Source organism: Erpetoichthys calabaricus, chromosome 2 (genome assembly GCF_900747795.2).
Source record: "Erpetoichthys calabaricus chromosome 2, fErpCal1.3, whole genome shotgun sequence".
In the NCBI taxonomy this organism is placed as follows: domain Eukaryota; kingdom Metazoa; phylum Chordata; class Cladistia; order Polypteriformes; family Polypteridae; genus Erpetoichthys; species Erpetoichthys calabaricus.
The window spans coordinates 281,631,051-281,647,887 of NC_041395.2; the positions used below are offsets into that span (position 1 = coordinate 281,631,051).

The following is a 16,837-nucleotide window of genomic DNA, read 5'->3' on the forward strand; positions in this document are numbered from 1 at the left end:
ACACCTCTTCTAGATCTGATTCATGGAAAGATTTCAGCACATGACTTCCCAGTAATGGAAAAGCAAGCTAAACAAATGGAAGAACTGACACATGTTTATGCATTTAACAGATATAAACATGTTTATTTACAGATATACAAACAGACATTGTCTGTTGTACAGTGTTCTTGCATTCCTTTGTTAGCCACCCTCTGTTATGTCAATGGTAAACCTGACATCTATTAAAGTCAGTTTGCCAGGGATATCTATGAAAAGGAAAGAAGGAACTGCATTTTTAATTTTGTAGTTTTACCATTTCTCAGGTAAAATGGACATATTCCTTAAAAATCAGTATAACGCCTTTAAAATTTTCCAGTCTTTATGAGAACCCTTTCATTATTGTTCTCAGTGACAAATACTGTTTGCAAAAATGAATACCCATGACAGAATATAACACACAGGCAAGTGTAAAACACTCAGACAGATCTAATGAAGTCAATTGTACAGTATATGCTGGTGCACACTTCTTAGATACTATAAACAGAGCTTTAAAATGTTTCAGTACTCTGTGTAAAATACAGATTAGTAAGGAATGTTTCACATTTTAACATTATTTACCTTGATCAAGAAAAACATTGCTTCCACCTTTACCTCTATTTTGATCTGGGCTGCAAATAGTCATAATCTGAGGAAAAAAAAGTAAGTAGAAATCCTGAAAAAGCATCAGCTTGGTTGGTCCTGGAAAGAAAATCTTGTAAGAACTCCTACTTGTGTGCCTTGCTTTGTATTTTGGTTTATTATTAACATTTTGCTAATAATCAGATTGTACTTAATTTACATAAAATATAGATCCAATGTAGGAAACACCGAAACATTGTCATCTCTGCTCCATTAAACACATTACTTAACACATGGAAGTTATTAGGTGTTTCAGCTCTGAGAGACCTTTATATTGGTAATGTATTGCCACCTTTTGATCAACTCTTTTGCAAAAATGGAATTCCCTCAACACACCCATTTCTCTTTGATAACACAATTCAAATTATTTAAACTAGTAATGAGGAGAATATTGCAAATATTTCCAGTCTTTATCAATTAATTTCATTAAACTCATTGCTAGAAATCTCAGGGAACACTTAGAAAGAGACCTCTCTACCAATATCTCATATAAGGAGTGGAATCTGATCATTCATGACAATCTCTGCAAAACATGCAAACTATACATTGGACACACTTCTCCAGATTAAATGTGTCTACCCTAATTGTGATTTATGCCAAGTAGCTGCAGCCTCACTAGGTTATATGTTTTGGGAATGTCCTAAATTAAAACATTTCTGAGTGAAGATATTTTCTTTTCTCTCAGAGAGCATCATATTTACAATTATCCCACATTCTTCTACAGTATTGTTTAGAATCATACTGCATGAGATTAAACTATTTAATGATAAACTCATTGTGATTTCCAGCTGTACATTGCAAGTTGACTAATCTTACATAACTGGAAGGATCCTAATGCACCCTTAATAACTCGGTGGGAATTCAATATATTATTACCTTAAACAATAAAAAAAATCAAAAATTTTCTTTGTGTCGAACTGTGCAGATAATCTGGCAAGAATGCATTAATGTTACTCTAAAATGTGTCTGCTGGGTTCATCCCGCATTTCTCCTTAAATCCTGTTGTTTCAATCAATATAAGGAAGTGTTACACAATGGACTCTTCATTACTTTCTACCTCGCAGCATCAGTAAGGATGCTAAACTGCTTTTAATGTTGTTTGAAATTAACAAAGCTGAATTCTTTCTGTGATTTGTTGCAGATTTATAGCATTGTGTGCTTGACTATTGTATGTAGGGTTATCGTGATACCAGAATAATCGATGCCAGTGAGGTTTCAAAATATTTGATACGCATTCAATACCACAGCATTAACACAAATTCCACTCAACATACTCTGATTCATTAAAAAAGCCTCATATGAACAAATAAAAATCAAATGATGGCATGTACCATTCATGTAATGAAACAGTTGCTTTATTTACAAGTACCTCTTTCATTAAAGATAAACATTTTGTGGTTTTATTCTGTAACACAGTAATATGCTAATAGTAACAATAGCTCTAAAATAATGGTATAGCCTTCAAGTACTGACAAACAATCATTTAGTAAACATGTATAGACATTCATAAATATCGAAGTACAATGAACTTTCTATGAAACAACCTTCCTTGAAAAATCCTAGAAATGCTATGAAAAACCAAATGAACCTGCACAAATAAGAACAGTGACTGATTATGTTATGAACTATCACGGTTACCACCATGATCATGTTGTGCACTCACATTTAGAAATGTGAAAGCATTAAAATGGAACACAGAATCTTTGCATTTGATTGTCTTGAAAAAATTAACTGATATACTAACAAACTATTATACTGTATCTAAAAATCTGTTTAAAAAGACCACCATTATATTGTTTTAAAACTTGACTAAACAATCTTCAACAAACTATAGCCTTAAATAGTAATGGTGTTTTAGCATGTAGCCATAATAAACATACAGGTATACAGCATAGGTTTAGTTGACTCTCTATAGTCGGATATAGTTGCATATAAAGAAATAAACAGCAGTCATCTCAAATAAAAATAATGGGAACACATTTATTTTTGGATAAGAACGACAAACAATGATACTAGTTGGTAATATAACTGAAATTTGAAAGTCACTCTTCATATAAAATGAGAGTGTAATTTTTTTTATATGCTTAGCCAGCTTTGACATGTTTCCTCTTATGGCTTTTATTTGTCAAGGCCATAGTTTAGAGACTGTTTTTTTCTGAACTTGTGATAATACCCTGAGCATGTGTTTTGAGGGCAAAGCATATCCACGGAACTGGAGTGGACAGCAAGGCTCAGGCCTTTAATATTTTGAGTTGCTATATTTTAAATAACCTACACAGCAAGATTCACACAACCAGAAAGAGGTAGTGCAGTCAAGTGTATAAACTATATACTTTGTACATGTGATAATAAATCTGAAGTGAGCTTACTGTTTTTACATAGTAAAGCCTTTGATCTTTTTGAAAGAGCCAATGTCACTGTCCAGTTGCATTCCATTACAAGTTCACAATAGAAATAAAGGCTTTCCATTGAGTTTTGTGAGCACAGACCTTAAAAAATACCAACGAGATTACAAAAATCACATTATAAATTTGAGCTAATCCATGATGAAAGAGAATGAAGCACCTCAAATCAATTGCCAATTTATTTTTACAGCATATGCAGAGTCACTGTTGTTGAGAATATGGCAGTGCTTTGGATAACGTTTTTGAGTGAATTAAAGTAATTAGTAAACTCTACTGTTTCATGTCTATAGAGATTCTTTCAAGTCCACAGTATTATAAGGACCTCTGATGTTAATGCTTTGATGCAATATATACTTGTGATTCATAGTATATTTAAGTCCATTTTGATTTTTAGTTTTCTTTATAACATTCCCCTACTGGCGCTATGCCCTGTAATATAACGTCATGTAGTAGTCTCTGCTGCAGGACTCTGTAATCCCCTCCTTCATTTCTGCAGATGCTTTATACAGTCCATGCTTCTACTGTTTTACATTTCAACAACTGCTATATTTTGCGGTTCTATAACATCAATATGTCAGCCGTTTTCATATGTAGGTTTTCCTCATACAGTAATTTTCTCACATATTGGTGTGCTTTCCCACTCAATTTCTGTACTTGCATTCAGAGTGGACCACCAACTTTCACTTGGCATTTTGCCATTGACATGGTACCAAAGTTTCGGTTCTTACAGTGCCATTCTGGGTGCATGCCCAGGACCTCTTGACAGCAAGGAGCCTTTTTATCAGGTGTAACTGTGTCCACTCGTCAAAGTCACCAAGGATCTCCATGCGACAAAATCACCAAGTGGGAAAGGATCAATGAACCAATTGAGTGTTCACATCTCTCTGCACCAAAGTAACCAAGTGGGAAAGGTTTGATTAAATGATCGAGTGTCATTGTGCCAGAAGCAAAATTGGGAATTATCGCACTGCGTGAAACAACCAGGTATCCAGACACTGCATTGTTATAAGTATGTTTGTCTTTCTGCATTCATTACGTCACCTGGGGCCTCTAGGGGTCTTAATCTAGGCTTGGGTTCTTGGGACATCCTTAGTTGTATTATCACTCTTCTATTGTAATACGTATATCTGGAATTTTAAAAAAATCATTAAAAAAAAAACAAGTAATAGCAAATAATATGGCCTCATTTTTGCCAAATGAAGCAACATTTCCACTAGAAGAAAAACCCAAACAGACCACTTTCTTTGCAGGTGGAAAGCAGATGTCACACACTCAATTCTAACGGTAGCCAGGCTTAACAAAGTCCTTACTAGCATGGATGAAGAGTTGTTCCTTTATTTCAAAATCTATCCATTTTCCTGACACAAATTGCAAGCCTTACAATACAATCAAACAAGTGTTAGGTTTCTGCATCATTGTCTACGTCTCTCATGATTGGTTTACTGACATCACGAACACTTCAACTCACATGATGTTTAGTATATTTAACCCAAAAGTTTTCTGGTGTTATTCACAGAAAACACAATTGGGAAAGAGTATGTTTTAACCATGGAAATTTCCAAAATATTTCAAGGCAGATGTGTCCACACATACTTTTGACCCAGAAATTTACTAGTAAATCCCTCTCATTGTCTGTGTTTTTTAAAGAAGCTAATCAGTAGTACATTATATATCCTTGTATTGTCAAGACATGGAAGGAGGGCACTTTAATCGCTTCTTATTGGGGAGTAACACTGGCTACTTTCAAAGCCAAAAAATAAAAACAGTTAAAGTTATTGGAAAAATAATGTGTTACCTTTTTAAAAAAATATTTTTCTTTCTTGGCTCTACATCTATAATATAAATAACAAGATATTTACTGAAGCCTAGTGTGCAAGTTTATTAAAATAATGCAGGAAAAATTCTGAAAATTTAACAATGGCAAAAGTGGTTTTAGTAATTGCAAAAATAGTGGAGTCATATTAATACATTCCCAATTCCTAAAAATATTTTCACAATTTTACTTATTTTTTCCAAGGAATGCTATGATTTTTCTGGTGGTTGCATGTTTATTCTGCCTTTCCTAAATGCTGCTGAATACAGTCATTGTAGGGATTTATTTGCACTCAAAATATGGGAAAGTAAAGCAGAAGCAGGTGCAACATTTATATCCAGAAGTCATTGTATCAAAGTCATTCATTTAAAAAAAACTATTTTACAATTATAAGAGGAAAGTTGAGCCCAAGTCAGGGTGGACAAGAAAAAAAAAGGTTCAATACACACATCACCCTTCTTTCAATCCCGAGTATCCAGATGCCCATTTGTAAAATGCAATGAATCTGAAAAGCTAGGAGACCAAGAATGGTAGTCTTGTTTTTTGCCTCATTTCCAAAGGTTAAAGGCCAGCACTGTGTTCAGTTAAAAAAAAAGATCTTTGTCACATTCAGTTACCAAAGTACATCTGCGTTTAAAAATAAAAGAATTCTAAAGAAAAGGCTCAGTAGAGATTTCACTTGAATTATCTTTTCTTGATAACTAGCAATTGATGGCTGCAACTAGAATAAAGAAAGATAATAATGTTAACATTTGCTGATTTGTTTCTAAGCTAAACAAAGCAATTTACAAATTATTTATAAAATCCTATCAAAGGTCTGCATCCTTCATTATTAGAAATGATTCTATGGTCTAAGATGAGCTCTCCATGCTTATTAATAATTACATAATAGATAGATAGATAGATAGATAGATAGATAGATAGATAGATAGATAGATAGATAGATAGATAGATAGATAGATAGATAGATAGATAGATAGATAGATAGATAGATAGATAGATAGATAGATAGATACTTAATAATCCGCTTTATTAATATGATAATTATCAGGAAGCAGGTTTACTACTTAATGCTAGAAACTTGGACCAGTCCGAGGCTGTAAATAGACATGATCAAGCAAATACTGTTGTACTGTACATAACAAAGACAAAATACAGACCAAGCTGAAGAATCCAAAGCTGTAGATAAATGCTTGTGCAAATATTTAGGAACCAGAAAACTACAAAGGTGCTAAATAAAATGGCAATACAAGCTGAAGTCAAAGACAGGTGGTAACTTACTTCCTTTTATACACTGCTTAGGTCAAAATATGGGTGTGAGTGACCTTCTAAATCGGTATAGAAACTTATCATATCAAGGGTAGTAGATAATGTCAAGCAATGCCATAGCACAAAAAGTGTCCAGTTTAATTCCATCCAGGATGCTTACTTCCTTTAATTAGATTCTGCTGTCATGAAGTAACTGGCTAATAGTAAAGATAAAATATTTTATTATATGAGGTTTATCTGTATGTCCATCTAGTCTGCCTGATTCAAGGAAAACAATGTGGAGAAAAGCAATACTACTTTGGTATCAGTGTTTTAACTTAAGACTCAAACCTTAGACTAAAATCCACATAATACATACATTTTAAATCATACTTTAGCAATTTAATATTTGTTTTAAGAGAAAAGGATACCTGTCAGCTAAATTCAAGCTTTTTTTATTCATATTCTTCTCTTATTCTTCTGTTATATAATGTAATTATGGCGTTAACTTGACCAATCAGATTTCATCTCGTAATGTTGTCATTTTACTGTCTCTTCAAAGAAAACAACCTTCAGTCCCCCTCAGTGTGCCCATATTCTCGTGTGTGTAAGAACCCTACACGATTTCCATCCCTACATTTTCCAGATTTTCTTTTTCAATTAGTCAGCCATTAAAGGCTGCAGTCCATCTGGACAGCATCAGACACAATGCAGGAAAATGTCATTTGCAGGGTACACTCATTCCCATCATGCCAACTTAAGCCCAGTCCATACTACTACATCTTTTGTTTTTAAATGCAGACATTAGTCTACAGTTTTTGCTTTTCATTCATATTGCCCCGAGGTTAATCTTCTTAAAAATGCTTTCCAGAGCCATACACTTATGAAAATACAGCCTCGGCGTTGAACTGTAAATGGGGGGAAAAAATGGATTCTAATTGAACTCTGACTTATTTGTGCTTATTACATGATCCTTCAGTGGTTGGATCCTGGTAATTGCAACATTTTATTCCCTTATTGGTCACCCATCAGAGAAGGCAAATATATTCCAAATAGCAGACCGAGAAGAGTTGCGTTTTGTATCACTTGTTTTGCTGCTTAACTGTATGCATTTAAATTGTGTTTTGTAATGTCTGAATGCTGCATACACGCGCAGAAAGTAAATAATTTACTGGTCACTGCAGTTTTGTGATAAATCCTGTGGCCGGTGGCATTACCACCCCTTCAAGGATTTTTTCACTGATATATGTATGCCCAGTAGAGTCAAACATTTACGTCATATGGATTTCTGATCATTTTGTGTGGACAGAAATACTTTTGTAAATGATGTGAAAACCCTTATTCAGATGGAAATCATTTTGGTTTAAAAACACCATTTTTAAATGAAAATAGAGTAGTGTGGACATAGCCATAGGATCACCAATTATATCACTGCATGTCTTCAGATTGTGACCTTAGAGAAAATCTGCACAAATGACTCGGAAGGCACCGACTGAGGTGCCAATAATAATGCCTGTTAAACCACTATTCCACCAAGGTTATTTTTTTTTTTTACATTTTTTAAAGTTACTTTTTATTTCAGTACTGTTTTCACCTGTTATTTCATTTTCATTTCTGTTTGATCATCTCAGGTGAGGAGACGGCAAAGTTTCTTGACCAACTAACTTGTCATTTTACCACCTTTGGCAAGTTTGCACTTTTTCAGCTTATCCTAGTCCTCAGCCTGTTTATCAACATCTTTGTGAAAGCACTTTAAATATATTTTTTAATTTGTATGGTTCTTCCCTTTTAAGAGCTGTACAAACATGACTGCCTCATCACTGATTACGTAATTGCTATTGGTCCTGCGAGTGTCAAACTCAAACTACTCCCAGACAGCAAGTTCTGTTCACAAGCAGAGGCACTGTGTTCTTTATGAACAGGCTTAGCTTGAGCAAATGAACAGAACATTTCAGCTTCAGAACTGAGTTGTCTTGAGCAAAAAGTTTTCTTCATGAGCAAAAAAGTTCAGCTTCATTACCCTATGAGCACTGCTTATTATGACATATGTTTCAATTCATATACTGTATAACAAAGATTTTATGCATTGCAGAACACCTGAAAATGTATTAATAAATGTAAGTACATTTTTATATATAGCGCCTTTCTTAATTCATCAAGCTGAACACATGCAAAAAACTGCTTATGACGCAGGGTAAAAATAATTGCAGCTTAACTGCATAATTTTTTTAATAGTGCATTGCACACAAATAGATTGTTATACAATATTCCAGCTTGATTTATAACTGCTAAAAATCACATCACACTGAATTTGTATCAGAGTGTAAAAGCAGAGAAACGAATTTGGCTAGCAATTCTCTTGTAATTGTGAGAATTCCTCAAACTTTCATTTTTCTGATCGTGTAAGAAGTGTTGGCAGTTCTTTTTCCTTTTCGTCTTTATTTTTTTTCCATGGTGAATCTCTTCATAGAACATAAATCCTTTCTCCCTCCAGGAATCTGATGATGAAGATGGCATGCCCAAGAAAAAATGGCCTACAGTTGATGCCTCCTATTATGGGGGTAGAGGAGTTGGGGGCATAAAAAGAATGGAGGTACACGATAAAAAAACACCTCGTCTTTTTCAAATGACTTATGTCTCTGATACTTTTTAATACTGATATAAAAAATTACTATCACTTAGGTACGATGGGGAGACAAAGGATCAACTGAAGAAGGCGCAAAGTTAGAAAAACCTAAAAAATGCTGTTATTAAAATGCCAGAGCAAGAATTTGAGCCCTTTGAGCCAAAACCACGAAGATTTGGAGGAAGGAGGCAAACTCAAGAAAGAAAATGGTACACTCCTATCCAGGTAATTATTAGGAGATTAAAAGGACACTTCAGCCTGTGACACACTGTGCCATACTTTTTCCTGGCCTTAGTGTCATTTGCATACTGTGATTGGCCAGAATAGTAACCAACAATTTCAATTAATTCTGAAATTCCAAATTTAGTTTAGCTATGAGTGATGTTACTGTGAGACTCAGTTTTGTAACATATGGAAGAGAAACATGTCATGCAGAATCTTTATAAGAAATAAAGAAAACACCCACATTAAAATGTTTTTTCAGAGCCTAATTCACAAAGCTGGATCCTTACTCACATGAGAATTTAATGACATACTTTATTTAATTAGGATATTAATTAGCATCTCAATTTTTTAGCTGGCCATTCATTCTGCATATCAACTGTCAACATAGTACTGCACAAACTGTGATGTTGTCACACGTTTCTGATGTTAGTTTTTATTTTAGATATGAGGCAAGCAAAATTCAATACAAAGTCAAGTATTTCCTGATGTTACTTATATGTATTATGTTTTGTTGAAAAGGAAAGTATCAGTGCAAAACAGAAAGCACTATGGATTACAAGTCCTAAGAGTCATAAAACACAAACAGATTTGTGTGAAATAATTCAGAATCCAGATACTAATTACTATATTTCTTTGATTTCAGGGCAAACTTGATGCTTTATGGGCATTGTTTCGAAGGGGCTATGATCAAGTGTCCCTAATGAGGCCACAGCCTGGAGATAAAGTAAGTGCATATTCCCTTAAATGATTTTTGGAATGATAATAAACTGAAAAAGAAACGTAGAACAAACTACAAATCCTAACCTTGCAAAGAGCCCTATGTACGTATCATATAATAGTAGCGAAGTAACTGAAGTAAACTCAGCTTCTGATGTGGGCTTTGACTTTGTTCACTTAAGAATTTGTTTTCAAGTTTACCACCAGCTATATGTTTATGGGGGAAGGGGAATGCATTATTGTAGTATTTATTATTGTTATAATTTTATTTTTAGCAATATGGCTTTATGGCTGGATTGCTTTTTACTTGAACTGGTTACAAACAGTAAAGATGATTACAGGCTGCACATTTACATGGTGCATGCAATGAACTGAACATTTTAAGCATTGCATGGGAAAGAACAGGTGAAAACAATAATATACTGAACTATGGACTACATGAAGCACCCACAGCTGTGTGGATGAGATTGCAGTAGAATTCAGTAGTACAGGACATCACAATTAGCAATATTGGGTAAAGATAATTTAAAGTTTATACATTTAAAGCTAAATCCTGCTGTAAATCTCGACTGTGCATTGGCATCAAAGATGAGAATTAGTACTCCCTCGTTATACAGTGAGTTTGAATAAATGTCTACCAACAAAAAAAAGCAAAACCTACTAATTACATTTCCTTACTCAAAAGCACCATCTTGTTTTCTTTCTATTACATTTTGAAAAAGTCATCTAAATCAGCTATACAAAAAAACGTACTTCATTCTGTTCCATCTTGGCTTGGTTCCATCGGTTAAGTTTTTTTTTTCTTTTTCGATTACTCTTCTTTTACTTTAAAAAAGCACTTAATACTGATTGTTGATTGATATTGTGAAGTTTATGATGATAAGCAGGTAAAATACAATGTTGGCTTTTTCGAAAACACAAGGCTATTCACTAATTAAACAAAAAATTTACTTTAATCAGTTTATTTCAGAATTATTGTCACATATGGTGTATACAGTAAGTGACCAAAAAAAAGACTCTAAGATAAATGTCTGTAATCTAGTAAGACAATGAAATTGTTATCCCAAAGTGGCCTACAAAAAAATCTGCAGTTTCTACCTTTTATGACATGCCTTGTTTGTTGATACTTGTATTTAAACTTTATAAATGCTGATGAAATCATCTGGAGCAGCTCACAGGCTGATGGGAATTGTAGTTTCCATGTTGTCACTTGCCACAAGTTTGTAGATAAGATGGTGGGGAGCGAGATACTGTATATGTTAAATACCTTTTTAATTACAGGATCAGTTGTGCAAAACTGACTATACTCTCAGCCATCGCACCTTACAATAGTGCATAGCGAGCTTGCTAAATGTGTCTTCTTTGAGCTTCACTGAACTTTCCTCCCCTCTCTTTGCTTCTACAGACATGCCGGACAGACAGACACACACATACACTTCCACATGTAGATGTTTATATATAAGATACAGTAATTGTTTACATATAAGATATATGTATATGTGTGTGTGGGGAACTAAAGGTCTGTAATACGGTTTCCATATTTGTAGCTAGAGGTCCACAAAGGGAGAAGATTTTGTCATGTATATATATTCAAATAGTTTTTTATTCCTAAGCTTTCGACAGCCTGTCAGGTGTCATCATCAGAGGAAAATGAATAGACATACTGGAATCAAAGGCAATATATACTGTAGCTGGTGAAGGGTGGGAATGGAGGTGGAGGTTGTAAGGGGGTTGGAGGTGGATTAATAAGGTGGGGTTCAGAAGGTGTTGGTCATAAAGTCTTTTTTTTATTTAAATGTTCTTCTTTTTAAGCCTGCATATGCTGGGTTCAAGGCCAAGTTCTGTTTAATGGCATTTTCATTAGAGAGCTACCATTCAGCCATCTCTCTGGCACTCTTGGTATTGGCCCTGAATTTTACTTCCACAGTATCCCAGATAAAGTTGTGTCCAGTGGAACCTGAATGTGTGTAAATCAGAGACCATGGGTCTTTCCTTCTGATGCATTGCGATGTTCCTGTATATGAGTTGCAAGTCTTTTAGATGTTTGTCCCACATATACCGCTGGGCATGCATTGCAGAGAATGCTGTATATATATATATATATATATATATATATATATATATATATATATATATCTCATCCAGATTTATTTCCATATTTATAACATGAGTACAATACACAGTGTAAAATTACAAAATATATGCAAGATGGAATATTTTTGAAGGTTATTTTCACGTTTTACTCCCTGTTCAACATAAAGCTATCATGGTAGTCTAATAAAGTCATGAAAACTAACCGTTGCCATTGTACTTGAAATTTAGCTACTGCGTTTAAAACTTTTTTTTTTTTAAAAGCGCAGGGATCAAACTTTGGATTGAACTAAAAATTCACAAAAGTCTTTTTCTCAAAGTTCTAAATGAGTATGCTAACTTTTGCGAATTTTTAATGGTTTAGCTTTTTTTTCGTAATTGCTCAGAAACCTTGAACTTTAAAAGCAGAATAACTGGAATTTGTACCTAATCAGCTCTTAAGGCTAATGAGTGCAAGATGACCCCACAATTTCATAAGAACTAGTTCATTTGTTCTTAAATTACAGCATCTGCAACATAAACATTTAATTCTTTCCAAAAAATGTATGTGATTTTTCATTGAAACCCCAAAAGTTTTTTTTAATGAAAATAATACTTCATCCATATATAAAATGTGGAGAAAGTAGAAAGACCAGCAACTGAAACAGTTGCATTAATTAGAGATAAAATGACTTACTGATTATAAAACTGGTTGAAATAACACACAGAGCACTCAGGACTGAACTTGACAGTACCCCCAAAATAAGGTATTTCGAAGAAATTCAGGCAAAATTAGAATGTCCAAAAAAGCCATGATTACAGATAAAATGTCAAGAGATGGAAAGTGTAGTGACTGAACAAAGGGGGCACAGTTTTTACTACTGCAGTTTGGATACAGAGTATGTCTTTTTACTGGTTCAAGTGAAAAAGCATAGATTGTTTGAAAAAAATGGCTTCCAAGTGTAGAATTAAGCAAGATCAGAAATACATAAAACTTGTGGTACTGAAATAAAAATATGCTTTTATTTTTAGTAATAGCAAAGTGTATGTGAAAGAAATTCAGGCCAACTTTGTTCAGCAGTTGTTCTATAAAGACAACAGTAGATAAACAATTACATTAATTAAATGCACAAGGAAAACTGACACTAATGCAAATTAGGCAGCTCTAGTTGGGTTTGTTCCTAAAACTGACAAAAGTGTTTGCTTGTGATTAAAATCTAAACATTAACCCCTGATACCAATTCTTTGAAATTCTTTATTTTGTGAACTTTCATATGGACAGCACTGGTGAGGCAAATCAAAAGACAGAGGTAGAAGATGTCTTTAAAAAGTAAATATTCTCAGGGGACATTCTGGTGAAAAAAATTTCCTCTGATGTATCAGCTGTCTATGAGTAGAACTTTATGAGGTTGTCATTTTGTTACATATTTTTTAGTTTACATTTTAGTTGCTCAGCGAGAGGGAGAAGAGTTTTTTAAAAACTTATCAGTTTTTATGAAGCTGAAATTGTACAGTTTTAACACAGACAAATGTAGGGAAATGTGTTTTCATCCAATATAATCAAAATAGTTAAGTCATTGTATCAATTTAAACGTATGAAGTATGTAACTTTATCAGCGCCAAGTGATATATTGGAGTTGATATTTTTTCTGGATGTAGTAAATTATTTGGGGTTAATTTTCAACTTTGTCTACTCCATTACTTACCTTATTTGTTTGTAATGATGGCCAACAAAAAAAAATGTAATTTTGTGTTTTCATTGAATACAGAGGAAACAAAGATTCTCATACAACGGATTTTAATGAATGCCATCCTTCAGCCATTTCTGAAGAACAACAAACAACATTGAAATGTCCATGAAAAAGTCTCACTCCACTTGTGTCACATAATCCAAATGTCAGTTATCCAGTCGTTTGCTCATAACTTCCACAACATGTGTATGTTTTGCAAAAATATTGTTAAATAAGCACATACAGGAAACCAGAGCAGCACATGAAAGTTAAGCACTTTCCAGCGAGTTTGTATTGAAGACAGGGATCTGGACAAATTAAAGAAGGGGAAGCTTAAATCAACAAGCGAATTATTGTTAAATACCAAAGAGGGAGTATGATATGCTATTATGTTTACACTGTCTCAGAATTTGTTTTGATGCTACTTTACCTGCTGGCCCTTCACTTAAAACAAATTGAAAAATTGTTTTGAGTTAGTAAGAAAGAATATGGCATATTACACTTTTGCATCAATAATGCTCATAGTGATAAGATAAAGTTACATCTAATAATACTAAAAATCTATTTTCCTGCCTAATGCCATGACACACCTGGCTATAAAAATGTGCAGCCCATAAAGACTATTGTGATATTATATGATCAGCACTCAAAGTACAACCCCATAGTTTGTTTGACACATTTAGATCCTATGCTTTCTCTATTGTTCATATATACTGTGTGTATGTGTATATATATATATATATATATATATATATATATATATATATATATATATATATATATATAGTAAGGGACACCCTCATTCAGAAAGGACAGGGGGAGACAACATGAACAGGGCATTGTCTTTCCAGGAATGCTAGATAGTAGTTCCCCTTGGGTTGCAGCAGTGCCCTGGATTCCCACAGGGAATTCAGTTCTTTGGCTCAGCCCTCTTGGGTTCCATGGGTGCTGGCTTGCTGTGAGAACTAACGAGCACTACTTAATGGGGCTCTCTCCCTACCTGGAAGTACTCCCGGGCCAAGCCTTTGGGACAATGAAAGTACTTTTGGGGATTGCTTAAAAGGAACTGCCTGCCACTGCTCATGGAACCAGAGTCAGGATTAACAAGGACATTTGCGAAGAGAAGTGGAGGTAGTGACAAGAACAGAAAGAGAGAGAGAAAAAGTTAATAATAATTCTTTGCATTTATATAGCGCTTTTCTCACTACTCAAAGCGCTCAGCAATTGCAGGTTAAGGGCCTTGCTTAAGGGCCCAACAGAACAGAGTCTCTTTTGGCATTTACGGGATTTGAACTGGCAACCTTCCAATTGCCAGTGCAGATCTCTAGCCTCAGAGCCACCACTCCACAAGTTAATTCTGCACTTGTGTTGGTGCTGGAGGAAATGATTATAAAGAGTCCCTGCCAGAAAAAAAAAAAAAAAAACTCTTGTGCTTTTACACTTTTGTCTAAACTTTGTGTCGGGTGATTGGGGAACTGGAGCACTCCCTGGTGGCCACTATATATATAGTAAAATATATATATATTCATAGCATTCGTAGACTGAAACACGATCTGATTGTATGGGTGGTTACCTACCAGGTAACGCATGTGGTTGGTCTGCAACTCGGCAAACGTCCGCCACACCCTCTCAGTCGCGAGAAGCAGATCATAGAATGTTATATATAGTTTACTGTTAAATAATGCAAAGAGTACGCAACACGTGTTTCTCCCTTATTTGGGCTCATCAGGCGTACGCAATCCACTGCATTCCCTTGCAGGGATCGAACCTCGGACGTCAGGAGCAAAGCCCCTTTACTCTGTGCCACAGCGTGTGGTTTGTTTATTTGACAACCTGGAGATCGGAGTAATTACATTCATAGCATTCGTAATCTGAAACACAATCTGATTGTATGGGTGGTGTGACAGTTTGTGGTCCTCTCGACCTCTTGAACCCTCTGACCACTCTTCAGACACCAGGTAAAAGTCTAATAATTATTTATTTGGACAATATTAAAGCGCACAAAGCACCTACACTCCACAGTACTCATATATCAATAATCAATCAATCAATAATCACAATCCTCCACTCCCAGACGCGTTGCCACCCTTCCACCCAGCTCAGCTCAACGATCTGGTGTTTCACTATCCTTTTTATAGTCCTTGACCCGGAAGCATTTCACCCTCTCTGTCCATGTGACCTGGAACACTTCCGGGTCAGATAAAAAATCCTTCTTTTCTTCACCCAGGAAGCACATCGTTCCCTTTGTCCACGTGACTCTGACGTACTTCCTGGGCGTCAGGCAAATAGTCTCTGTGCCTCCCTGCAGCGTCCTCTAGCGGGCCCCAAGGTATCCAACAGGGCTGGGAATAAAACTACTGTACATTGTCCAGTATTCCCTGCTGGCATTCGGGGCACCTCCATGCTGCAGGAAGGGCTCCACCTGGTGGCCTGGGGGTATTGGCCGGGATGAAAGGCTGCCCACATATCACAGTGGTTACCTACCAGGTAATGCATGTGGTTGGTCTGTAAGTCGGCAAACGTCCGCCACGCCCTCTCAGTCGCAAGAAGCAGATCATAGAATGCGTGTCGCGTACTCTTTGCATTATTTGACAGTAAACTATATATATATATATATATATATATATATATATATATATATATATTCACGGCATTCGTAGTCTGTGTCACAATCTGATTGTATGGGTGGTTACCTACCAGGTAACGCTTGTGGTTGGCCAGCAAGTCTGCTAACATCCGTCACGGTGCCCTCAGTTGTGAGAAGTAGATCATAGAATGGTTGAAATAGTTTACTGTCAAATAATGCAAAGAGTACGCGACACGTGTTTCGCCCTAATTCTGGGCTCATCAGGCATACACACTCTATACAGTATATATATATAGTAATCAGTAATCATAAGGGGTCACCACCAACTCCAAACCCCGGGTCCAATAATGCCTAACACAGTCACTGCTTCAGATAATGGATTTTTAATCCACCAGGCACTTTTACAATGAAGCACAGCCAATAACCATAGAAACAATTAACCTTTTTCCTCTCCTTCTGCCTTCTTTTTTACTGGACCCAGAACAGCTTCTGTTGACTCAGCATTACTTGTTTAGAACACTTCTGGGTTGTTTGAGAACCAGGACAGTCCATCCCCAACAGCACCCACTTGTAACAGCCTTGGACTTCGACAGGACTGAATTTCGAGACTCCATCTCCTATGAACTTCTGCTGGTGTCCAAGCTGCAATGCCTCCAGCAGACCACTGCCACCTAATATATGGGGGAAAGAACTGCTCCTGGCTTTTGCTCGTTCATTCCCTGGCACCTTTCAGCTTATCATGCCATCGTCCAGCTGAGA

At 35.5% G+C, this 16,837-nt stretch overlaps 1 protein-coding gene across 1 annotated transcript in view; it reads left to right on the forward strand.

Annotated features, from left to right (window-relative positions):
* Nucleotides 1–16,837, forward strand: part of antxr1c (ANTXR cell adhesion molecule 1c) — a 174,897-nt gene that overhangs the window by 135,991 nt on the left and 22,069 nt on the right. The window contains 4 exon segments of the mRNA XM_028795639.2: nucleotides 8,618–8,716; nucleotides 8,806–8,859; nucleotides 8,861–8,974; nucleotides 9,618–9,698. Coding sequence (XP_028651472.1) covers nucleotides 8,618–8,716; nucleotides 8,806–8,859; nucleotides 8,861–8,974; nucleotides 9,618–9,698 — 348 coding nt within the window.